General features: G+C 57.2%; 3 protein-coding genes across 10 annotated transcripts in view; 2 read left to right on the top strand and 1 right to left on the bottom strand.

The window, feature by feature from the left end:
* The window catches only part of DLEC1 (DLEC1 cilia and flagella associated protein), a gene marked incomplete at both ends in the record, with an annotated part of 60,060 nt that extends 54,220 nt beyond the window's left edge, over positions 1–5,840 (top strand). The window contains 10 exons of the mRNA XM_079712617.1: positions 1,730–1,935; positions 2,020–2,130; positions 2,233–2,358; positions 2,470–2,564; positions 2,758–2,842; positions 3,025–3,243; positions 4,221–4,382; positions 5,143–5,296; positions 5,515–5,638; positions 5,723–5,840. Coding sequence (XP_079568743.1) covers positions 1,730–1,935; positions 2,020–2,130; positions 2,233–2,358; positions 2,470–2,564; positions 2,758–2,842; positions 3,025–3,243; positions 4,221–4,382; positions 5,143–5,296; positions 5,515–5,638; positions 5,723–5,840 — 1,400 coding nt within the window. The remainder of the gene's footprint in view (positions 1–1,729; positions 1,936–2,019; positions 2,131–2,232; positions 2,359–2,469; positions 2,565–2,757; positions 2,843–3,024; positions 3,244–4,220; positions 4,383–5,142; positions 5,297–5,514; positions 5,639–5,722) is intronic.
* Positions 5,841–6,161: 321 nt separating this feature from the next.
* Positions 6,162–16,593, bottom strand: ACAA1 (acetyl-CoA acyltransferase 1; the record flags this gene model as incomplete). Of its 2 annotated transcripts, XM_079713952.1 has the most annotated exons (12): positions 6,162–6,503; positions 6,805–6,950; positions 7,058–7,113; positions 7,398–7,577; positions 7,733–7,923; positions 9,064–9,144; positions 10,039–10,137; positions 11,902–11,944; positions 12,248–12,327; positions 15,134–15,191; positions 16,120–16,213; positions 16,417–16,593. In XM_079713952.1, 12 exons carry the CDS (start codon positions 16,591–16,593, stop codon positions 6,428–6,430), a joined length of 1,281 nt encoding a protein of 426 aa, XP_079570078.1. In that variant the 3' UTR covers positions 6,162–6,427. The 2 variants fall into 2 exon arrangements, with proteins under 2 accessions (XP_079570078.1, XP_079570079.1); XM_079713953.1 differs by lacking the exons at positions 7,398–7,577; positions 10,039–10,137.
* A 1,724-nt stretch (positions 16,594–18,317) lies between these two features.
* On the top strand, positions 18,318–20,931 carry MYD88 (MYD88 innate immune signal transduction adaptor; the record flags this gene model as incomplete). 7 transcript variants are annotated; one of them, XM_079712546.1, is made up of 5 exons in its annotated part: positions 18,318–18,645; positions 19,540–19,674; positions 20,069–20,249; positions 20,420–20,511; positions 20,777–20,931. In XM_079712546.1, the coding sequence occupies 5 exons, from the start codon at positions 18,318–18,320 to the stop codon at positions 20,929–20,931; spliced, it is 891 nt and encodes a 296-aa protein (XP_079568672.1). The 7 variants fall into 7 exon arrangements, with proteins under 7 accessions (XP_079568672.1, XP_079568671.1, XP_079568674.1 ...); XM_079712545.1 differs by having other exon boundaries at positions 20,069–20,273; XM_079712548.1 differs by having other exon boundaries at positions 20,069–20,230; positions 20,777–20,797.
* Positions 20,932–23,214: the final 2,283 nt, after the last annotated feature.

The raw sequence follows: 23,214 nt of genomic DNA, 5'->3' as shown, positions 1-23,214 counted from the left end.
CACGGGCCCAGCCGCTCCGCGGCATATGGGATCCTCCCAGACCGGGGCACGAACCCGTATCCCCTGCATCAGCAGGCGGACTCTCAACCACTGCGCCACCAGGGAGGCCCGACCTTGCTTATTTTTGTCCACTGGATCTGTGCATTTGGGGTGTATTGGACCACTCTAATCATATCTTTATCAAGTTCTTCTGGCGTTTGTAGTTTTGCTGTATGTTTTTAGCTTCTGTATTGTTAGATGCACTTGACAGCTAACGATGCCTCTTATCACCCTGTAACCTTCCTCTTTGGCCCCTTCAGTGCTTAAATCCCACCTCGCCAAATAGCAACATTGCTCCCCTGGTTGTGTACTGGCATTTGCCTGGTATGTCTTTGCCCATCCCTCTGTTTTCACTCTTTATGACTTTGATGTGTGTTTCTTTGTAAACAGCCGAGAGCTGAGCTTAGAAAACCTAATCTATGTATTTCTTCTTATTTGATGATTTATTTCACTGTTATTTTTCTACTTTCTTCGTTTTGCTTTTTGTGACTTGTTTCCCCTTTGTTTAATTTGGGATTTCTCTTCTACTTTCCTGGTTACCGTTGCTTCCTTGGGGCTCATCATCACATGCACATTTCTCCTTACCTGAAAGTGAGATTGTCCTCTGAACTTGAGAGTATGGAGGCCATTGGTGGCCTTGGTGAGAGTGATTCCGTGCGTGAAAGAGGCAGATACCAGGTAGTAACCCTGGGGACTACAAGTTCGGGGACCTTGCGTGGGCATGTTTTCACCAGGCATTCATTCCCCAGGGGCGAGCCATGAATCCGAGGTGAGCTGGGAGTGGGGGGAAGTCGCTCATGGACTGTTCGTCCTCCAAGCTTGCTGTGGAGAGGAGAGGTGGTACTGGAAAGGTCTGGCAGAGGGAAGCTTGTCGAAGTGCTGTGGGGAAGCAGCCAGGAGAGAGGGGAGATGGGACACATCTGGCCCCTGAGAAGAGGGGTGTAGGGATGGGGTAGATGCAGACAGATGGGGGACTCCGGGCGGGACTTTCTTCTGGGAGGTGAGGTGGGACCATCCACTGAGTGCCAGAGGAGATCAGGGAAGACAGTGTCGTGGTGCAGGTAGGCAGGGACGGCTGAGCGGGAAACAGTGATGGGCAGAGTGGGGGCACAGTTTAGGTTGGGGACATATTTATGGGAGTGGCACGTTGTTTAGAATGCAGGGGACTTGCTCACTGGGGCCTAGATGGTCGGTTCCGTTCCCCCAGGGTTAGGTTTTTGCCCAGTGGGTACAAGGATGGGGGCAAAGAGAGAGATGAGAATCCTGGCCACACAGTTGCCAGTGGCAGCCCCCAGGGACTCGCCTGGCTGGGGAAGGAAGTGAAAGCAGGCGGGCGCTAAAGGATGGAGGGGAGGAGGCAGGGGACACGGGGGGTGAAGGGCCCAGGGGTGAGCAAATAGGCCAGAAGGAAAGGAGGGTGTGGGGAGAGCACACAGGGAGTCGGATTTCTGCATCTGGACGTGAAACCTGGTCTTGTGGTCCAGAGGGCAAGGGCTCATGGGGCCGGTGGCATAAGCCTGTAGACTCTCCTAAAACAAGAATTGCCTGCAAGTGACATTGGGGAGCCAGGCGCCCTCCACCCTGAGTGTGGGAGACCCGACAGCCTCCGGGGGCTGCAGGGAGGGGGGCGGCCCAGGGAAGAGTCTGCTCCTTCCTTATCCCTCGCCTCTCTCCCCCATGTCTGCCCCAGACATCCGCCTGGACTGGGAGACCTATGCTCCAGAGGCCAGGGAGGACCGGCTGCTGGAGCTGCTGGTGTCCTACGGGCCACCCTTCCCGCTGCGGGACCAAGCTGGGAACGGCCTCCTGTGCCCTGAGACCCCTGAGAGCAGCAGCTCCTTCTGGCCCCCAAGTCCCTCTGACGTGTCCAAGTCCAGCCGTGAAGCTGCCCAGTCTGTGAGCAGGGGTGGCGGGAGGGATGCCGGGCTGTGGCCAGTGGGCCTCGAGCCTGCGTGAGCCTCAGCGACTCCTGGACCACAGGCTGAGGGCGGCTCCAGTGCCAGCGCCTCCCAGGAAATCATCTCGGTCACCCTGCAGGGGCGCGAGGGGCTGCCCTCTGACCAGCCGTTCTCCATCAGCCCCAAGCAGGTGGTGAGTTGGGGCGGGGCTGGGAGCTCTGGGCGGGGCGGGAGGGGGGCGTCCCCCTGGCCGGGAGGGACAGGCGGTGCTGAGGCTGCTGTGTGCGTCTGCCAGGTGGTCCCTGCAGGGGGCAGCAGCACCATCCACATCTCCTTCACACCCGTGGTCCTGGGGCCCGACATCCTGCACAAGGTGGAGTGTACTGGCTCCGCCCTGGGCTCCATGAGCTTGGATGACGAGGTGAGCGCTCCTGGCCTGGGGAGGGCCCCCACCACTGCCTCTCCCTGGGGCAGCTCGCCCGCTGCCTGCTCAGCTCGGGCGACCACCCATGATCGGGCTTGGGCTCGGCAGGTGGAGAGGGAGCTTCCGGGGAGGAGGCGCCGCCTGCAGGGCTCGGCTGTGGGACCCTTGAGGCTGCACCTGCACGGCTACGTGAGGCCCGCGCAGTGAGTCGGCTGGGCTGCCTGGCCTCCCTGCGGCCCGCTGTGGGGGTCAGCCTTCCCCGGCACTGCCGGGGACCAGACAGGGTCCTGGGAGCAAGAGGATGGGGACGGGAGGGAGAAGTTGGCGGGTGAGCCCAGGGAAAGGCCGGCCAGGGTCAGCTGGGCCCAGGAGCCCAGCCATGCCTGTCGCTGGCAGGCTGAGCGTGGAGCTGGACTCCGGCGGCAGCATGGTGTTCTGGCACCAGGCCAGCGACCTCATCCCCGAGCAGCGCTGTGCTGGGGTGAGTGTGCTGCACCCCCGGCCCTCCCGAGCTACCTGGTCCTCAGACGTCTCCCGCGGCCCCCTGTGGGGCATAGGCCTGACAGTCTGGGTCCCCTCCCCCGGAGCCCGCCACCCCCCACCCGAGTCAGGAGCTCCGGAGGGCAGAACTGAGTCCCCTCCCCGACCTCTGTGGCCGCCCAGGTGCTGAGTGAGCTGGTGACCACCCACCACCTGAAGCTGACCAACACCACGGAAATCCCACACTACTTCCGGCTCCTGGTCTCCAGGCCCTTCTCTGTTTCTCAAGATGGGGTGAGCCGCAGCCACAAGACTCCCGGCCCCAGCTGGAAGCAGGAGTGCAAGGAGGGGACAGCAGCAGCCGGCAAGCAGCTGGTACTCTACCCACAGGAGAACATGCTGGTCAGTGGGAGCTTCTGTGGTCCCTGCCTACAGTGGGCACACTCACCTGGGCTGGGGCTCACCTTCCTCTCACGTTTGCGCACGCAGCACCCTCCAGGTCTGGACGTAGACACAGACAGTGGTGTCCACACACAAACCAGACGCTTGGTCCCGCCGTGCGCTGCGCGCTCAGGGGCGGACCCCCATCACACGCACCACATCCAGCAAACCCCTCCACACAGGGGCCCTCCATGCGCAGGAACGCCCAGACCTATCAGTGTGGACACTCGCGAGTCCCAGACACACCAGACCCCACTCTTCGTCCCCTCCGCCAGTGTCCTGGTCCTGCGAGCCACCTCCACGTGGCACAGACCCCCCTTCTCGTGTGCCCTCACGCAGGGTTTCATCACCATCTTTCCATAAACATAAGGCACACCAGAAACACAATTCCCCAGGCCCCACTGCGAGAGATGAGAAGATCTGGGCTGAGGCCCAGGAACCCGTTTTCCTAACAGGTGCCTTGGATGAATCTGTGGAGCTGGGTCCACAGACCTGGGTTTGGGAGCCGTGTGTCCAAGGCCCATCCTGTTGGGCCCGTTACACCCTGGCCCCAGATACCCACTCATGCTCCCCCAGCCCCCTCCCCACAGCCTCCAGGGTGACCCCTGAGGAAGGCAAAGCTGACTGCACATGCCCTGCTTAAAACCCGGCAGGGGCTCCCCACTGCCCTCACGACAAAGACACAGGCCTGACTTGGGCCTACGGGCCTGCCCGCAGCCCTGGTCACGCGAGTGGAGCTGCCCGCTCCTCCGGCCTCTCAGCTCCCGAGGGCTGCTCAGCCCTGTCCCCGGTACTAACGGGTGCTGGGCAGGGAGCAGGGCACAGTGTGAGGAGTGAATGCACCAGGCAGGGTCCGCGGGAGGGAAGGACGGAGCTCTGGACGGGGAGGCTGCCGCCCACTAGCAGTCTGAGGTGACGGCTTGTCCACATCTGCTCAGGTGAACGTGTCCTTTTCCCTCTCCCTGGAGCTGCTCTCCTATCAGAAGCTCCCGGCTGACCAGATGTCACCTGGAGTGGACATTCAGCAGAGCGCGAGTGGAGAGAAACAGATGGTCTTCACTCAGAATCTGCTTCTAGAATACAGCAACCAGACCACTCAGGTGAGTCCCAGGCCTGCCTCACGTGTTCAGGTGGGGTCAGAGGGACAAACCCCAGTAGTCTGCCCTGGAAGAGGCCTGGCACGTGGAGAGACGAGGGTCATCCATCCTTACCTGTCTTAGGAGCTCAGAGCGAGGTGGGGTGCTGTAGGGTGCAGAATCAGGGAAGGCTTCCTGGAGGAGGAGGTGGCGTGCGAAGCCTGCACGCTGTTTAACCGAGAGAGAAGGGAAACCAGGCCAAGGGAATGGCCTGATGGGTGGGGACTGAGCAGCTGAGGGACGCCTCTTGGGCTTGTGTGGGACTGCGAGCACCAGGTGAGAATACCACGGGCCTCTTTCTTGTTCTGTGGACTGTGACAGCTCCACACCACAGCCCCGTGAGCTTCTGAGTTGGAGAGGCCAAGGGAAAAGGTGAGCTGGCCCGGGGCCCAAGGGGAGCAGCGGGCTAGGTGAGAGGGGAGAGCAGAGCAGCAGGGCGGCCCGGCCAGGGAGCAGAAACCACAGAGCTGGATCCAGGGCAGGGGAGGCAGAAGGGAGCAGATGGCACCTTCCTGGCCCTTTTCCTGCCCAGAATCCCACCAGCATCCCCCGGCTTTAGATGACAGCACTGGCCCCCTTCCACCAGTTGTGGTGCTGCCTGTACGTCCCTCAGAAGCTGCAGTACTTGGGGTCGGCAGGGCCCCTGTGTCCCTGGCTCAGAGCCCAGTGGGAGTGGGTAAGGTCACCTAGTCCCCACCAAGTTAAAGGCTCTGTCCCCCCCAAGGTGGTGCCCTTGCGGGCCGTCGTGGCCGTGCCTGAGCTGCAGCTCTCCACCAGCTGGGTGGACTTCGGGACCTGCTTCGTGAACCAGGGCCGCGTCCGGGAGGTCTACCTCATGAACCTGAGCGGCTCCCGGAGCTCCTGGGCCGTGTTGACAGGTGTGCCATGCCCTCCTCCCTGCTCCCCCATGCGGCTGGGCCGAGACCCCCAGGGAGGGGCCTGCGTGCCCTGTCCCTGCAGCCTGGCTCCCCAGGGCTGGGCCCACCTGAGAATTCCTGCAGAGGTGGGCAAGAGCAGAGGTGCACCCCCGAGATGCGGGCAGGGGGCCGAGCGCGGAGCTGGCTTCACTCCTGCGTGTCCCCTTCCCCTCACGCAGGCCAGCAGGAGCCAGACAAGGACCCTGTTGCCTTCAGGGTCTCCCCAAGCAGTGGGCTGCTGGAGGCACGACCAGTCAACGCACCCCCCACCTCCGTCCCCCTCCAGGTTTCCTTCACTGCCAGGTACGGCCCTCCCAGCCTCGCTGGCGCTGCCTCTGGAGCCCTGGCCCAGGGCCCCCTCCTCATCTCAGCCCCTGCTCCCCACAGGAGCTGTGAGGTGTACGAGTCCACGCTGGTGGTGGAAGGCATGCTCGGTGAGAAATCCTGCACCCTGCGGCTCCGGGGCCGAGGCTCGTACGACGAGAGATATGCGTCACCCTACTAGCTCTGAGCTTCTGCCCTCAACCCCCAGTACTGGAAATAAACACGGCCCAGTGCTATGGAGCAGGTTTACTGGGCACGGGCACCTACTGGAGGACCTCTGAACAGCTCCTGGGATGGAGGGACCCCCCCACCCCCACCCCGCCCCACCACTTCCAGGCCCTGCGCCCTGTGTCCTCAGAGCTAATACAAAGGGTCGGCCATGCCCTGTGGAGACCAGGGCAGTTAAAAGAGTCACTATTCAGATTCAGCAGAGGCAGGACCAGCATAGCAAGAACTGGCTCTTTCTTGGGGGGAAAAAACCACAGCCACTAAGGGAAGGTAATGCATTTACGATGTTTACTGCACTCCGCATCCACAGGCCCCTTCCCCCAGGAATCACACGGTGGCCTTGCAGGCTGGGTGACCCAGGCCAACTTTGCCTGTCTCAGCTAGAGGGGCCCGATACCTCACCCACTCCCGTACTGTCTCATCAGTGTTCACATTTGCCAACTTAGCTGAAGTGCCTTGATTTGCCACTACCACCAGTGCTGGAACTCCCCAGGTGTCACGTCTATAGCGCTACTGCCAGAGCACTGGGCTGGGCCTCTTTCAGTTTCCAGGGTATTCGAAGACGGCGGCGGCTCCCATGCCAGTCCCGATGCACATGGACACCACCCCATACGCCCTGTGGAAGCAAAATGTGCTGGTTGGGTGAAGGCACAAAGGGCAGAAGCCCAACCACCAAGCTCTCCCCGGACCAGGCTGAGCTGGGTGGACCAAGGCCTTCACGGGCACAGGATGCCAGACCTCGGGGCACGTGGTTCCCGGCCTGCCCGCCAAGGCGTGCGCACGCGGTGGCCGATGCCTGCCGCAGGCCAGGGGCCCATCTCCTCGGCTCGGAGTGTGGCGGGGGCGCGTACACCTCCCCCATCAGGCGCGCCAGCTGGGCCCCCCGCCCCTGCCCCCCCCACGGGGGCCAGCCTTACCGCCTCCCGCGGCGCTTCAGCTCATTGAGCAGCGTGATGACCTGTCGTGCCCCAGTGCAGCCCAGCGGGTGGCCCAAGGCCACCGCACCCCCCAGAGGGTTCACCTTCTCAGGGGGCAGTTGCAGCTTCTCCACACAGTAGACGACCTGGAAGGAGGCTCAGCATCAGCTGTAGCTCCCTCCCCAGTCCCCCGCACCACCCGCCCTGCTGCCTCCAACTGGGCGGCCCAGGTAACAAGGCAAAACGGGCTCACCTGACTTGCGAAGGCCTCATTGATCTCAAAGATGTCCACGTCCTCCACCGTCAACCCTGCAGGCAAGCGGAAAAGACCTGAGCTGACCCAGCGGCCCCTTAGCAGGCTTCTCAGACTCCCTGGGGCCCTGCGCCATACATGGCCTGGAGGCTAAGCTGCCTGGTGTGTCTGCCTCTGTTCCAGATGGGTGAGCGGGTCCCAGCTGTGGGGTCAGGAAGGGGTCGGGGTGCCCCACCTTCACTCTGCGGCACCCGCAGGCCCACCCCGGGCACCCGCCTCTGGCAACAGCATGAGAGGCAGGGGCTGGATCCAAACCTAGGGTGTGAAGGAGCCATCTTACCTGCTTTTTGCAAAGCTACAGGGATGGCATAGGCAGGTCCAATGCCCATGATGTCAGGCGGGACCCCAACCACTGCGTAGGACCTCAGGACCCCAAGGATGGGAAGGCCCAACTCTTCTGCCTTGGACCTCCTGGCCAGCAGGATGGCAGCTGCCCCGTCACTCACCTGGCTAGAGTTTCCTAGAGGCAAACCACAGGGTTAAGGAGGCCTCTGGGCAGCTCCGAGGAGGTCCAGACCTTCCACGTCCACCCTGCCTGGTGGCTCCACGCCCCCAGAGGAGAACACCCAGCATGGAAGCAGCCCCCTCCTCACCCCACCCCCAGCCCAGTCTCACCAGCTGTGGTAGAGCCCCCCTTCTTGAAGGCAGGCTTCAGTTTGGCCAGGCCCTCCAGGGTGGTGTCGGGGCGGATGCCCTCATCGTGGGCCACGGTGACACTTCTCTCAGTGCCCTTGTCATCACGGACCGTGGTGGTCACAGGCACAATCTCGGCTTGGAAACAGCCCTTGCTCTGGGCTCTGGCTGCCCTGCCGGCACCGTGGACAGCCAGGCTCAGGTTTCCATGGGGTTACCTTCCTTCCTGGGGTCCCTCCCTGAGGCCTCCTGCCCTGCCCTGCCCTCTGGGACAGACATGCAAGCTCAGGCTGCTAAATGCGGGGTTACACTCACCTCGGGGGGAGTGCAGAGGGTCCCCTACTACCCCACCTGCCCTGGGAGTGGGAAGCCCAGGGCTTTACAGGGACTTCTTGGCCATCAGCCTTAGATCTTCAGATCCTGGCTTGTCCCAACCTCAAAGGGGAGGGGGAAGTTTGGAAGTGGCGGCTCCCCTTTGAGACCTTCACCCAAGAGAGACTAAGCCAAACTGAGGCTGGAGCCCCAGGAATATTTGTGCTGGGTTCTGCCAGCTTTTCTGTTCCCTCCCGTCGCTCAATTCCATGCATTCCCCATGTTTTCACGTGATTAAAATGACATATACTACCCTGAATATATCTATGTAAAATTTGCACGAGTGACACTTACGATTAACACAAACTTGTTAGTGAAATAAAATTTTTTAAATGTCAAAATAAAATGCCATATACCAAACTACTGGATGAATCTTTGTATTTAAACAGTGTAAAAGCACAGGGCATTTTAGGGTGATCCTTGCAATCATATGCAAAATATAAGGGCCCATGGGCATTCCCATGGGGAGGAAGCCACAGCTTTCACCAAATTCTCAAATGGTTACTTGCGCCCAAGTGGCTAAGAACCACTGCCTCAGTGTCCCCAGTCCCTGCCTCAGGATGCTACCCCAGACTCAGGGATGCCAGGGTCCCCGGCAGCACTGGCTCCACCCTCCAGGCTATCCAGAGAAGCCTGTGGTTACCATGTCTAATCACCAAACCACAGCCAACTAGAGAAGAGCCCTGGCCCTCCTTACACTCTCAACAAATGGATGGGGAAACCGAGGCCAAGCTAGGGAAAGACACTCAAGGTAAACAGACCGCAATGGGACACAGCGCTAACTGCACAGTGGCCCTCGCCCTTGCCCACCTCCCCCTTCTGGGAGGTAGAGGCTTGGAAACCAGTGGTAGCCTAAGGGCAGCTCCACCGGAGATCACTTGGGACAGCCTCCAAACCTCACTCTCCAGCCCTTTAAACACCTCACCCCAAATAGCACTCACTTTTGCTGGGAAGCCAGTGCAAAGGTATCCTGCTTCTCCCGCGAAATGCCAAACCGCTCGGCTACGTTCTCTGAGGTTATCCTAGAACACAGACAAGGAACAGTGAGTGTGGAGCCAGGCAGCCTGGGGACGGGCCCCAGGGCTGCAGGCAGGAGAGAACCGGAGGGCCCGTCTGTGCCACAGTGACGGTGGTGACGACTCAGGGCGGAGCACAGGTAGGGAGTCAGCAACGCTGGCCTCTAAGAAGCCTGTTCACCAGAGACCAGCACACAGGAGGGCGTGGGTGGGGCACTAGCTGGCTTGGCCAGCTTCTCTTGTGCCTCAAGGAAAGTGCTTTACCGCGGGAGACAAGTCCCCCTCTGGGAAGGCCACACCCAGCTTTCTGCTCCCTGTAGCTGGAGCCTCCCCTCATCCTGGGAGCCCAGAGCCACAGAGAGGCCTTCGGCCGGGGCTTCTGGCTTTACAGGCTTTCCTCGGAGATAGTCCCTGGATGTGGAGGCAGCCGCACATCCCCTCACACGTCCAGAGGAGCCACGACTCCCTGCCCACGGACCCCGGGGGTGGCTCTGGATGCAGACCTTAGCTGCTCTGCGAATGTAGCACCTTTGATGCTGCACCGACAGGGCCCAAGGGCCCTCACCAGCATGGCCGGTGAGCAAAAGCCTCCCACCTCCTCAACTTTCTAGGCCTCCAAGGCTTTAGGGTGCAGCTGCCATCATGCCTTGTGTGACTGAGCCCCTCAGGGTGGGAGTGACAGGCTGGGCCATGCTTGGAAACCCAGAGGCACAGAGCGGACTGGGGGCCTCAGGACACGGAAGTCAGGGCCAGCACTAAGTCCCATGCCCAGAGTCCCTGCAGAGCAGACCAGGGCCGAAGGCGGGAGGCCACAAGATAATCCAAGTTCCTGCACCCCTGCTCCGGGCCAGGCAGGGAGCTGAGCGGGGACAGGCACACGGAGCCACGGTGGGCGCTCACCCCATAGGAATCAGGCAATCTCTGGCCTTCTCCTTCTCCACCAAGCGAGAGGTAACATTTCCAGGGTTCTGTCTGTCTGCCAGGGACATGGACTCCACCCTGAAGAGGAGGTGATCATCAGCGGGACTCCCCACGGAGAGCTCTGCGTCTGGCAAGTGCTGGGAACTGGCCAGGGAGCTCAAGGCAGGGCACTGGCCGGCAGCACAGAGCTGGGGGTGCAGGGCTGCTGAGCCCCAGCTGCACCCTCGCCCCCACCGCTGCACAATCCCCATGCCTGGGCAGGGCCTCGCTTCCCAGCACAACTGGTTCTGCAGCCGGTCCCAAGGAAAGCAGCCTAGTATTGGCTACCATGGGAGAAACACGAGAAACACGTCTAACAAGCCCGGGCCCTGCCCTCAGGGGCCACAAATTCAGCGGAGAGAAGAGACAAATGTTTTAAAAGCTGCACATCAAAGAGCAAGCCGACCTGCTTAGACCAGGAGGTGCTAGGAGACCAGGGAAAGGCATGCGATCTCAGTTTAGTGTGGTCAAAAGGGCTTCCAGGAGGTGGCAGAATATAAGGCCTCAAAGGATGATAACACATAACCTTGACTGCACGCTTTTCATGTGCCCAGCGCTATTGTAAAAATCTTTTCTGGGAATTCCCTGGCTGTCCAGCGGTTAAGACCGCGCTTCCACTGCAGCGGGCACAAGTTCGATCCCTGGTCAGGGAACTAAGATCCCGCATGCCCTGCAGTGTGGCCACCCTGCCCCCACAAAAAAAAAAAAAGTCTTTTTAGGTATAAGAACGCTTTGAACAGTGTCAGGCTCAGAGAAGCTGAGTTAACTTGTCCATGGTCACTCAGCCAGGATCCAAATTTAGGTAGTCTGGCTTCAGAGCCCACTGCCACCTAGGATATCCTGGGCTACTCATCATGATCACAGTCTACGGGGAACAGTCAGCCTGTGACATGAGGGAATGTCCTGGCCCCAAATCCTTAATACCCTAGTAACGCGGTCTTTCATTTGCTTGGGGACTCAGATACCCTCTAAGAAACGCATGAAGGCGCCAACCTTCTCCTCAGGTCACCCACACCCCCATCCCTCCTCCAGTAAGATAGAAACCAGAGGGCAGCCTGGGCAGTGGCCTTTGCCCAGCCAAAGTCCCTGCAGTTTGGTCTTTGGGTTTATCTACAACTGCAGACACAGGGCAGTACAGCAAGTGCCAACTGGCACAGCTCTGAGACGGCCCAGCAGGGCTGCAATCGAGAAATGCTATGGAGAGGAACTGAGAGGCTGAGGGAGCACATCAGGATCCTGGGGCTGCTGGCCTCCCCGAGGCTGCCAGCACCCGACGCCCACCCCAGCCTTCCCCTCCCTGGGCTCCACATGCTGCAGCTAAAGACGGAGTCACAGCTGACGGGGACGAAACCACCACACATCTGACCGTGTCCCTCAGAACCCAGGAGGCAGCTGGAAGTTTCCACCTTGGTCAGGGTGGGGGACAGCCAGCCTGTGAAATGAACAAACTAGTTCTACAGCAGGCAGCTGTCCCTGGCTCTAGGGAAGCAAAACTGCTCTTTCTCTCAGCAGCCACCATGAATCAACAAGGGCCACAGAGAGAAACCCAGTGCCGTATTTCCTCACAATGCTTGCCCACATTTCCCACCCGACAGATTTCCAAGAAAGAAAGCTCTTCAAAGCCCACTTCCTCTGGTGCTGAGAGATGTGAGCGGTTCCCGAGCAGCCAGAGCTGGGGACCACTTCTAAGTGCCTGCAAGGGCCAAGGGAGAATTCTAAAATCATGGCCTCTGAGAACTCAGATGAACATTAGTTTCACTGTTACACGTTGGTTAATAAGCTCCAGCAGGAAAAAATTCTTACCCACAAGCCATGCCAATGTCATAAGACCCATTTCTGATGCCACCTGCAACAAAAGCATTTCATAAACATCCTTCCCCAGAGTCCATCTGTCCTGGGAATAGGGGAGCCTCTTCCCCACCTGGTCTCTAAGTGGGACTCAGCCCCAGCCTCAGAGATGGAAGACCCAGGAGTGTCCAGAAAAGGCTGGGGGTGCGGTGAGGGGCTCTCCTCCAGGCTTTCTGTGGTTACGGTCCTGTCAGAAATCCTTACTGCTTGCCCAGCAGACAGTGACTCTGACGACCCAAACCCGAGGAGCCAGGACCAAGGCCAGGCCGCGGCACTGGGTGCCCACCCAGTCAGAACTTACCAGCTATGCTGGCCACCGCCTGGAGCCCTGACGAACACTGTCTATTGACAGCTGACAAAGGCACGGTCTCTGGGATGTCACTGAAACAGAAAGTGAGACCAGAGAGTCAGCCCGCTCTCCCTGCCAGGCTCTCAGGGAAAGCAGGCCTGTGCTCCTGGCCAACACGACTGCCCCTTCAGGGGACGGAAAGCCCAGGGGGACAAACCCAGCAGCCCTGACCCTACTCCAGGCCTGACCTACACTGGGCAAACCCCATCTCTGCAGGCGCTTGCTCCCCAGTGCCCCACCATCACACGCCCTTCCACCCTGTGATTCTCCTCATCCAAGGCCACGCACAGCCCAAAGGCAAGAGAAGGCTGGTTGGGCCACAGAGGTCCTTCTTTCTTTTCCTTTGAAGATTCAAAAATTAAAACTGTATATCCCTGTTTCCCATGAAGAATAGAGAAGAGGGCCTGTGGCTGAGACAGAGAAACAGTGCAAAATAAATGTCTGAAGTATGACAGACGGCCAACAGGCACATGAAAAGATGTTCAACGTCACTAATTGTTAGAGAAATGCAAGTCAAAACCACAATGAGGTACCACCTCACCCCAGTCAGAATGGCCATCATCAAAAAATCTACAAACAATAAATGCTGGAGAGGGTGTGGAGAAAAGGGAACCCTCCTACACTGTTGGGGGAATGTAAATTGGTAACAGCCACTACGGAAAACAGCATGGAGGTTCCTTAAAAAACTAAACATAGAATTACCATATGACCCAGCAATCCCACTCCTGGGCATACATCCAGAGAAAACCATAACCCCAACGATCGCTGCAGCACTATTTACAATAGCCAAGACATGGAAGCAACCTAAATGTCCATCAACAGAGGAAAGGATGAAGAAGATGTGGTACATATATACAACGGAATATTATTCAGCCATAAAAAGAACGAAATAATGCCATTTGCAGAAACATGGATGGACCTACAGATTGTCATACTGAATGAAGTAAGTCAGACAGGGAAACACAAATATCATATGATATCATTTACATGTGGAATCTAAAAATATGACACAAATGAACTTATCTACGAAACAAAAATGGACTCACAGACAGAGAATAGACTTGTTTTTGCCAAGGGGGTTCGGTAGGGGAGAGATGAAGTGGGAGTTTGGGATTAGCAGATGCAAACTATTATATATAAAATGGATAAACAACAAGGTCGTACTGTATAGCTCAGGGAACTATATTTAATATCCTGTGATAATCCATAATGAAAAAAATATATAAAAAAAGAATGTATATATATGTATAACCCAATCACTTTGCTGTACAGTAGAAATTAACACAACACTGTAAATGAACTATACCTCAATTAAAAAAAAAAAGAAATGTCTCAAGTATGAGGCTAGAAACCATCCCCACTCCGCAGCCTTACTAGTAACCATACGGCCTTTATGTTCCCATTGTCTCTGGAAAGGCTGTTCCCAGCTGGACAAAAATCCCTGATGGGTACTGGGTGTTCTAACATCCCTCCTTCTGACGGGTTCCCCCAGGCTCTCACACTGGTTCCAGCCCTGGAAGCTGGTGAGGCTGCCTCTGCCAGTGTAACCTGTGCTGGCCAAGGGTACAAAGCCCTGGGGAAATCCCCAGACCCATGGACTCAGAACCTCAGGGGTGAAAGCACTCTGTTGATTCTGCTGATTCTGGCGTGCAGCCAGGGTCGGGAACCTCTGGGCTAGTGCCTAGGCCAAGCTCTGCTGAGACCCTCTTGGGTGGATAGTCTCCTAGGTCCCTGTAGCCCGTTTAACCCTTCCCAGGTCCCCTAACTCCCTACTACCTAGTTACCACCCCTTCACCCAATCCACCAAGGGTTCATTAAACACCTACTTGGTATAAGGCACCACTGGAAGGATGCCGACATGCTTATAATACAGAGCCCTAGAGGACGCCCAACCACACACAGAAAGTGAGTTAACTAGCAGAGCCTACAATAACCGAGCAAGATGTCAAAGCACATCACAAGGAAGCACGTGGCTAGCGACTGAAAAAGAATGGGCCCTCGTTTTAAGCTTGGGAATTCAGAGAAGTCTGGTCAAAATGGTGAAACTGTGTTTGAACAGAGTTTAACTAGGGCAGAGAGGGGAGGTAGGGACAGTACTGCAAGGGGACAGAAAGACCAGCTGAGGGAAGGCAGTGGCAGACAGGCTGGTCGAAAGAGGAAGCAGCAGGTAGATTAGGCTGGAAGTCAAATCTAGAGCCAAATCGCTGGAATCTTTGAAATCCAGGCTAAGCAGTCTGAACCTCTCCTAGTCTCCACAGGTTTTGTCAGTTTTCCTGTTCCTTCACTAGTTCATGTTCCTGTTATTTCTTTTCCACGAAGCTGGGAGTACACAGCTCAGTGGCTCTTAAATCGACACGTGAAAATAATTTAAACCTCCTCCCTGTCTTAGGACAACAAGTGGTAAAGGGCAATTCATCAGGGCCCCTTCTGGGCTACCCTTCACCCCAAGATTCTGCCCTGTCCCCAAGCCTCTGCGGATGGGCTAGCGTTTAAAAAGCTCAAAATCACTCTTCAGTGTGCCAACCTGGTTATTTACTTGACAAGAGGACAGAGTTCACAAGCAACAAGCTGATTTTGGCTTAAGAAAAATCAGGCCACAAAGAACTTTTTGCTCCAGTCCCAAAGGCCCTCTGTCCTGGCTCAGCGCTGGGAAACACACCCTCCCTTCAAAGTAGGGGAAAGGCAGCATCCAGAAAAGCAGGGTGCTGAGGACCCTGGCTGTGTCCAGGTCTGGTGTCCAATCCTGATCTTCTCCCTCCAACAGGCTGAGTTCTCTGGGACCTGAGCCCAAGCAAGAGCGTGAATAGCCAACCCAGAGCAAGAACTGAAAAAGTTTACCTCAGAAACTGGGCAATTCGGGCCATTAATGCTCCGGCCCCAGGCTGAAGCACATTTCCTGTGGACAACAAACCTTTATTCAGTGCCAGGCACTAAGGTACAGCTGTGATTACCAAGAGGGGGGCATTCCAGATCTTCCTTCAGAAACAGTGGAATTTCAAGGTCTGGAGCAGGGACAGCCAGCTATACAGAATCTTGTCCTGGCCATACACTAGATCCAGTCCCCGAGAGGCCCAAGCTCCCTTGCCCATGCAACCTGCTTTTCCAAATCAGCACACACTGGGGAGGTCGCCTGCCTTTAAAAGGTAACATGGAAAGAAGAATGTAGTGCAAAGCTTGAAGTGTGAAAAAGTAGTTCTGTCAGTTAGGAAAGTGTTTTTGAAATGCACACCTTCCCCTGAGTGTCCTCCACCAAGCCCTGCTGGCACTCCAGGGGTGGAACAGTGATCCCCCATCTAGGGCTGACACTTGTGTGACGTGACTCTTACCATATAATGTTATGTTTCCAGGCTAGAGGAGCAGAGTTGGGGAAAAAGGGTTGGACTGAAGGTCAAGAGGTCCTGGATTCAGGTCCAAGCTCTGCTACAAATTCCCCAGGCCTCAGTTTCTCCATCTGCCTCAGTTTCTCCATCTGTAAGTGCGGGGCTGGACTAGATGGGTTTTGATGCTCCAAACTCCCTCTGTTCTACCCTGGCATAGATAGTACGTCAGGATGGGTAGAGAACCCTAGCCTCCTGTCTCTTAGGGTGTTCTCAAACTCCTGCGCCAAGACCCTGGCGTTGAAATGTCTGTCACTTGAGATCCCTGCTTTCTATCATACTTAATATGCAGAATGTGCTTGGAGCGGGCACAGAAAATGCCTGGAGGCGGGGGTGGGGCGGTGGAGTCTATAGCCCGAAAGGGACGATTACAGTCAGCTGCGTGAGGAGGGCTTCGGCGTAATGGGAAGGCGAAAACCGAGCGCAGGGCCCGGGTAGTGCACTCACCCACGCAGATATCTCCCAGCTGGGCCGGGCTCAGCTTGACGTCCTGGAGAACCGCGGTCATGACGGCGGAGAGAAGCTCGTCGGGGGTGGTGTCCTGCAGCGGGAAGCGCGCGGCTGGCGGCGGTGCTCGGGGTTCCCAAGATCCCAGCTCCCCCAGCCCCACCCCCAGAGGGACAGAGCGGTCCAACTCGGGCGCGGAGCCACCACCGACGCCGAGGGTTACCGAACAGAGGAGCCAGACGCCAGCTCGCCCCGGGCCGCCATCTCACACCCGGCGCCCGAGCCCAGGGGTCTCACCTTGAAGCCGCCGCGGCCCGATCGGCCAATGGCCGTGCGCCGCCCATGCACCACCACTACATCCTCCGCCGACTTCCGCGGAGCGCCGCTCCAACACGGCGCGGCCCGCGGCTCCGGCTCCGGGCCCGAAGCGGGCTGGCGGTTCAGATGACCCAGCACCACCTGCAGCCTCCGCATCGCGTAGCTCGGCAGGGTAAAGCCCCAACCAGCCAGAAGCAGAGAGCAGCAACCAACAGGCCAACGCCCGCGCAGGCGCTGAACCGTACCTCTGACCACCCGCTTCCTCTATCCTAAGCCCCGCCCACAACCCTGCGGGTCTGACTGGCCCTTCCCTCTAAGGTCCCGCCCACCTCCCCGCCTCAGATAACCAGAAGGCGAGTCTGCCTGAGGTCCCGCCCCTAGCCGCAAACGGAACCTCCTAAAGTTGAACCCAAGAGGGTCTTTCCACTCAAAGCCCCGCCTACAGTAGCCTCAGGCGGCGGCCAACCAGGAGGTGGGCTTTTCTGAAGCCCCGCCTAGAAATACAGACAGGAAACCTTTCCACTTGCAGCCCCGCCTACTGCCAAACCCGAGGCGGGTCTTCAAGAGCCCCATTGGTATCTTGAAGTAAATTTCACCATTGCCAGGGGTCCCTTTCCCTACAACTCTGCCCGCTGCCCGCCACCAAACAGAAGGCAGGTTCGTCAGGAGCGCCACTTACAGCTTCTTGCCGGGAAAGAGGGGCCAGCGACTATAATTCCTCTTCCCCCTGCCTAGCCTTCTCTGCTGTCTCCCCCAAGCTGGGGGACCTAAATAATTCCGAGATGCCCCAGAGCCTACCCCGACGCGCTTGGGCTCTCCTGGAAAGTCTTTCGAGAAGACTGAGGGAATTTGGGATACTGGGGTGGCAGGAGAACGGATTGTACAAATGTGCCGGAGATATGACAAGCCCCCTATCTGGAGAAAGAGTATCATACTTTTTTTTTTTTTTAACCAATTTTACAGTCATTTGGGATGATTTGATTAGTGCCCACCTCCCCCGCTAGGCTGGGGTTTCCGCCAAGTCAGAGAAGGATTCTGTATCCAGGATGCCTGCAACATACTTGACACTTAATAGGTGATCAATAAATACCTACTGAATGAGTGAATGAACCAAAGCTCCCCAGGTCAGGACGATGTCCCCTGCCCACTAAAAAGCAAGGCCGGGTGCCCGCTTGACTCCCAATGGCAATGTTTTCCCTAGACCCCAGAGGGTAGTACTGGGTTTCTCTCAGACAGGAAGGCCAGGGTGTCCTGTTACCCTCAAACACGGAGGGTGGGGTCGTGCCCCTCACTTTTCAAGGGCAGGGCCGTGGCATGCCTCTGGCTTCAGAAGGCAATATGCCCTTTTCCACCTCCAACTCTGGGTGTACAGCCAGGGATTCCCCATACTCCTAAGGGCAGGATTGGGTGCTCTACCAGAATTAGGGGGAGGGGGTGTGGAGGGAGGCAGAGCCGATGCCTGCCCCCTTGCCCCTTCCCCGCCATCCTCGAGGGCAGGACCGTATGAACTCCTCAGATCCCTAATGGAAAGGATGTAAGTCCACCAGATGCCAAAGAGCAAGTCACCTCTTTCCTATAACCCCGGAAGGAAGGTCATCGTCCCACTGCCGCACCAGACCCTCCTGGACACATAGGTGGAGCTCCGTAGACCTTAAAAGGTAGGTTCCCGGTCCCCACACCCCTAGTCCCCTGAGATCCCGAGGGCAGGGGTGGGGTGCCCCCCACTTCCGCACATCTATTGGGGCTCCAGATTGTAGGGCGGGGCGTCGCTTCGAAAGAGAAACCGGTGGGGCGGGGCGGGGCGGGGCCGGGTGGGAGGGGTGGCGGTAGGGTAAGGAGGAAGCACAGACCCACGACGCGCCTCTGCATGACGGCCCGCCATGGCTGAAGGAGGCTCGGACGCGGGCTCCGCGCCCCCCACCCCTTCCATGTCCTCCCTGCCCCTGGCAGCGCTCAACGTGCGAGTGCGGCGCCGCCTGTCGCTCTTCCTAAACTTGCGAGCGCATGTGGCGGCCGACTGGACCGCGCTGGCGGAGGAGATGGGCTTCGAGTACTTGGAGATCCGGCGGCTGGAGACGCATGCCGACCCCACGGGCAGCCTGCTGGACGACTGGCAGGGACGACCCGGCGCCTCGGTGGGCCGCCTGCTCGAGCTGCTCGGCAAGCTGGGCCGCGACGACTTGCTGATGGAACTGGGACCCAGCATCGGTGAGGACGCCCCCTTCCGGGCCTCATATCCGAGGTGGGGGTGGGGATGAAGGGGCTGACCATAACTGGCCTCAGCATCCGTCCCACCTTTCCTGTCTTGGAGGCGGGGAGAGCGGGGTGGGGGGACAGGAGTAGTTTTGGGGTGGCAAGGGGACACTGGAGGCAGCCTGCAGAGGGGGAACCGTGCAAGACCAGTTCCCTCTTTCAATACGTGGGATGATAGGTAGGGACTAGAGAAAGAAGGCGAAGGCCGGGAAAGGCACAAGGAAACAGCTTAGACGAAGGCTTTCACATAGGACCAGTAGTCAGAATAGGGGTCCTCTGTGGGGGACTTGGGACTGCTTCAAGTATGTAGAGCAACAGGCAGGTAAGGGACTGAAAGCTGACAGTCTTTGGAAACTTCAGGTCCCTGGAAAATGCACCCTTTCCTGCTACATGCTGACACATACCTGCACAGGCATGGGGACAGTGGCCCACTTGGTTGGGGCTGCTGCCCTTGCTGCACATAATCACCAGGTCTCCTGAGCTCTTCTTACATGCCCTGCTCACATCAGCCGTGGATCCTAGAAGAAGCATACCTTGGGTTCTATTCTCAGGAGCCCGGAGCGGGGAGGTGGGGGGTGGGGGAGTGGAGGGCAATGGGATAGAGACACAAGCCTGACCTTGATGGCTTCCCTCATGGCCAGAACACCACTGACATCCCTTTAGGATGGGCAGAGCCAGGTGGAAGCTCATCTTTTCAGAGCTGTTGAACTTTGTGGATGGCACCACTGGGCTAGAGAAGCCCTGGAGGACAACACAGCCAGGGAGGTGGGACAGGGGCTGGATCCTGACCGTGGGTAGAGGCGTGGGGTACCTGCGGGGAGCTGGCCACACCTTGTCTCTTCCCCACAGAGGAGGATTGCCAAAAGTATATTCTGAAGCAGCAGCAGGAGGCATCTGAGAAGCCTTTACAGGTGGACTCTGTAGACAGCAGCATCCCTCGGACGAGAGATCCGGCGGGCATCACCATTTGCGATGACCCCCTGGGTAAGGGCCCAGTACTGCCCCCCTGGGCCGTAGGACATTGTGGTGTTAAAAGCATGGATGTTGAAAGCAGATGGACTGTGGCACCTTGGGCAAGTCACTTAATCTCTCTGAGCTTCAGTTTCCTAAGAAATGGGAATAATAAAGTCCTACCTCTGGTTTTGGTATGAGATTTTCATGAAATGAGGTGTCTATCTCATGGTCGACCTAGGGTTTGGCCTGGGGTGGTAAGGAGGTGTTCATCTTTCCGCTTCTGGGAAAGGCACTTGCTCTGAGTAGTGTCATCAGGGTTGTGAAGGGTCCAGGGTCACGGTTGCTTAGGCTGGGGGCACCTGGCTGGGCTCCTCCCCAGCCTTCCTGCAGGGCTCTGACCATCACCCTTGTGCTTTGCACCCAGGGCAAATGCCTGAGCGTTTTGACGCCTTCATCTGCTACTGCCCCAGCGATATCCAGTTTGTACAGGAGATGATCCGGGAGCTGGAACAGACAAACCATCGGCTGAAGTTGTGTGTGTCTGACCGCGACGTCCTGCCTGGCACCTGCGTCTGGTCCATTGCCAGTGAACTCATTGAAAAGAGGTTGGCTAGGAGGCCAGGGGGCAAGTGGGTGGGTGTACAAAGCCCTGCTAGGGATCCTCCCAGTTGGACCTTGTCTAGCCTGGGCACAGTGGGCTCCTCCCAAGGCTGTCCCCTGGGGGTATGCTGAACTAGGTCACCACGGTGCCTATAGCCTGCCCACTCTCCCTTAGGTGCCGTCGGATGGTGGTGGTTGTCTCTGATGATTACTTGCAAAGCAAGGAATGTGACTTCCAGACTAAGTTTGCACTCAGCCTCTCTCCAGGTAAGCTCAGCCCTGCCCTTGCCACAGAGAAGTGGGCGGGGCCTCAAGATGCCAGCCTTCCCTCACCAAGGGCCACAGATAGAGCATCAAGGAACTTGGGCAGGTCTCTACACATAAGTGTGCATGCACATGAGCGCCCTTTGTGTGGGTGAATATGTACCAGGAGTGCTTAGTTGGGAGAGGGATGTTGTTAACCCCTGGACTGAGGATTGGTCCCATCCCACTGTGAGAGCCTGGTGCCAGCTCTGTACCCTTTGGCTTGCAGGTGCCCATCAGAAGCGACTGATCCCCATCAAGTACAAGTCAATGAAGAAAGAGTTCCCCAGCATCCTGCGTTTCATCACTGTCTGCGACTACACCAACCCCTGCACCAAGTCCTGGTTCTGGACTCGCCTCGCCAAGGCCCTGTCCCTGCCCTGAACGGCCCTGAGCCCCTGGGTGTGTGTGCATCTGTCTGCCTGTACATGTACTTCCACCCCTGCCTCCACCTGCAGTTGTACGGGGAATCTGTGCTTCTCTGGCCTCTTGATTCCTGGACATGCCAACTCCACAGACACAGCTGCAGCCATTGTACATACCTGGACATCACATCTCATGTCCTGCATAGAACATGTGGCTGCAAGTGGCACGCCCACTTGCTGTTATCAGCCAGGACAGTAAAAAACAGAGCCAGCTGGGACTAAGAGGAAGACCAGAAGAGCCAGCTCTGACCCATCCACACATCTTAGGCCTCAGTTTCTCCACCTGAGAACTAAGTAGGGTGAGGAGAACAGGCAGTAGCTGTGTTCAAATGATTGTGGGAAACGGTGAAGCACTGTTCTGAGTCTCCTGGGGACAGGAGACAAACCTTGGCTGAGAGAGAGCTAGCTGCCTGGTCAACGTGCTGGCCACTGCTGGGACCATGGCACTGCTGGGGCAGCTGCTTCCACAATGGCGCCTACGGATGCTTTGGGGCCCTGTTGCCCCACCTCACATCCTACTTCCTCCTGCCCCAGGGGACAGATGGGGAAGCAGCCTGGCCTAGCATAGGGAGGTCCTACATTGAGCCTGATTCCCCAAGGGTCCACCTCTCATCTGCCTCTTTGACTCCTCCCAGCCTCTGTGCACCTTCCCTGTGATAAGTCCCCAAGAGACTGCCCTGAGCGTCTGGGGCTGCTTTTCACTTCCACCTATCGAGTGCCTGTGGTCCTGCTCTCAGCTCTGCCCTGCATGAGATGGGATCCCATCTTCTGGCATCTCCATCAAGTTTGGGTTCTGGAGCTAGGTCACCATGGTGGTGTGAGCAGGAAGCCTTCCTCCCTGGGCCACCACAGAGAATGTTCCCACCAATCTTCTGTACTTAATTGCCTTACAAAGTTATTTGCTGGGACTAGTTTACAAACAGTGACCACACAAAAGCCTCTTGCCCCAAAGCTTGTAGGCACATGGACACATACAAGCTTACACACAGAGACATATATATGTGCACAGGCACCCTCATGCACACACATACAGGCATCTTCATGCACACATTTCCCTGGATACAGCTGCCAGGAACAGCTGGGTGGGACAGTCCCACCACAGAGGGGGCCTAACCCTGGACTAAGATGGGACAATCTTGTATTCTTTTTCTGTTTCCCTCTTCATTGGAACCAGACTCTGGAAAGGACCCATTATGCCAGCATTTATGCCTTCAGTGAAGCACAGAGCGAGGAAAGAGCTGCTTGAACTCACAGAGCAAGTTAGCTGTGACAGCTGTTTTTCCCTCCTTGGGGGATGTGTACGTTGGTTTCCCTTAAGCTCTCCTTCAAGGAGAAAATGTCTTGGTCTCAGGTCTCTGTGCCAGGATAGGACCCAGGACCCTAAATCTAATAGCAAATGTATGCCTTCTCTGCTCCACTTCCAGCAAGGGCTGGGGCAAACCAAGTACCTTCCCTCAGGGTCTCAAGAGGGACTGGAGGCCCCTCTCTGCATGATCTTAATGAAGTACTTAGCTACTAAGTACCTATCCCCACTTTGATACTGCGAAGTATTTTAAAACTCTTTCAAGAAAGTATCTTTCAGGGACTTCCCTGACAGTCAGTGGTTAAGACTTTGCCTTCCAGTGCAGGGGGTGTGGGTTCAATCCCTGGCTGGGGAGCTAAGATCCCACGTGCCTCAGGGCCAAAAAACCAAAACATGAAACAGAAGCAATATTGTAACAAACTCAATAAAGACAAAAAAAAAAATTCACAACTTAAAAAAAAAAAGTATCTTTCACACCTGTTTGTATTCATTGTGAGAATTTCAAAGAGAGCTAAGAAATGCCTCAGTTTGTAATTTCCCCTTCTGTATCCTAGGTTTATAATAAAGAGTTCTCTACTTTGGGAGTAACAGGTTTCATTTGTGTCTGGAAGGAGTTTGGAAGCAGTAACTTGGGATAACACTCTCCTGGGTACATGAAACTGGGCCCTTGGGTAGGTTTCAGTGGGTTTGCCAGGAACTTCCTTAAGGCTGGGCCTCCTCCTCACAGGGTCCAAGCCACACCAGGGCTGCAGGCAGAACTGTAAACAACAGCTCAGCTACCTACGCTGGGGACACTGCTTGCCTCTGCCAAGCTTGGTCTGAGGATTGTGTCACACTCCCGGGTCCTGGCCCGGCCAGCGGGAGGGGCTTCTCTCCTAGGCTCCAAGGAGAGTCTGGAGAGTCCCCACTCCAGATCACAGATCTCCGGAGAACGCAAGT

Source organism: Hyperoodon ampullatus, assembly GCF_949752795.1.
Source record: "Hyperoodon ampullatus genome assembly, chromosome: 10".
NCBI classification, from domain to species: domain Eukaryota; kingdom Metazoa; phylum Chordata; class Mammalia; order Artiodactyla; family Ziphiidae; genus Hyperoodon; species Hyperoodon ampullatus.
This window is presented reverse-complemented; position numbering and strand designations above follow the sequence as displayed.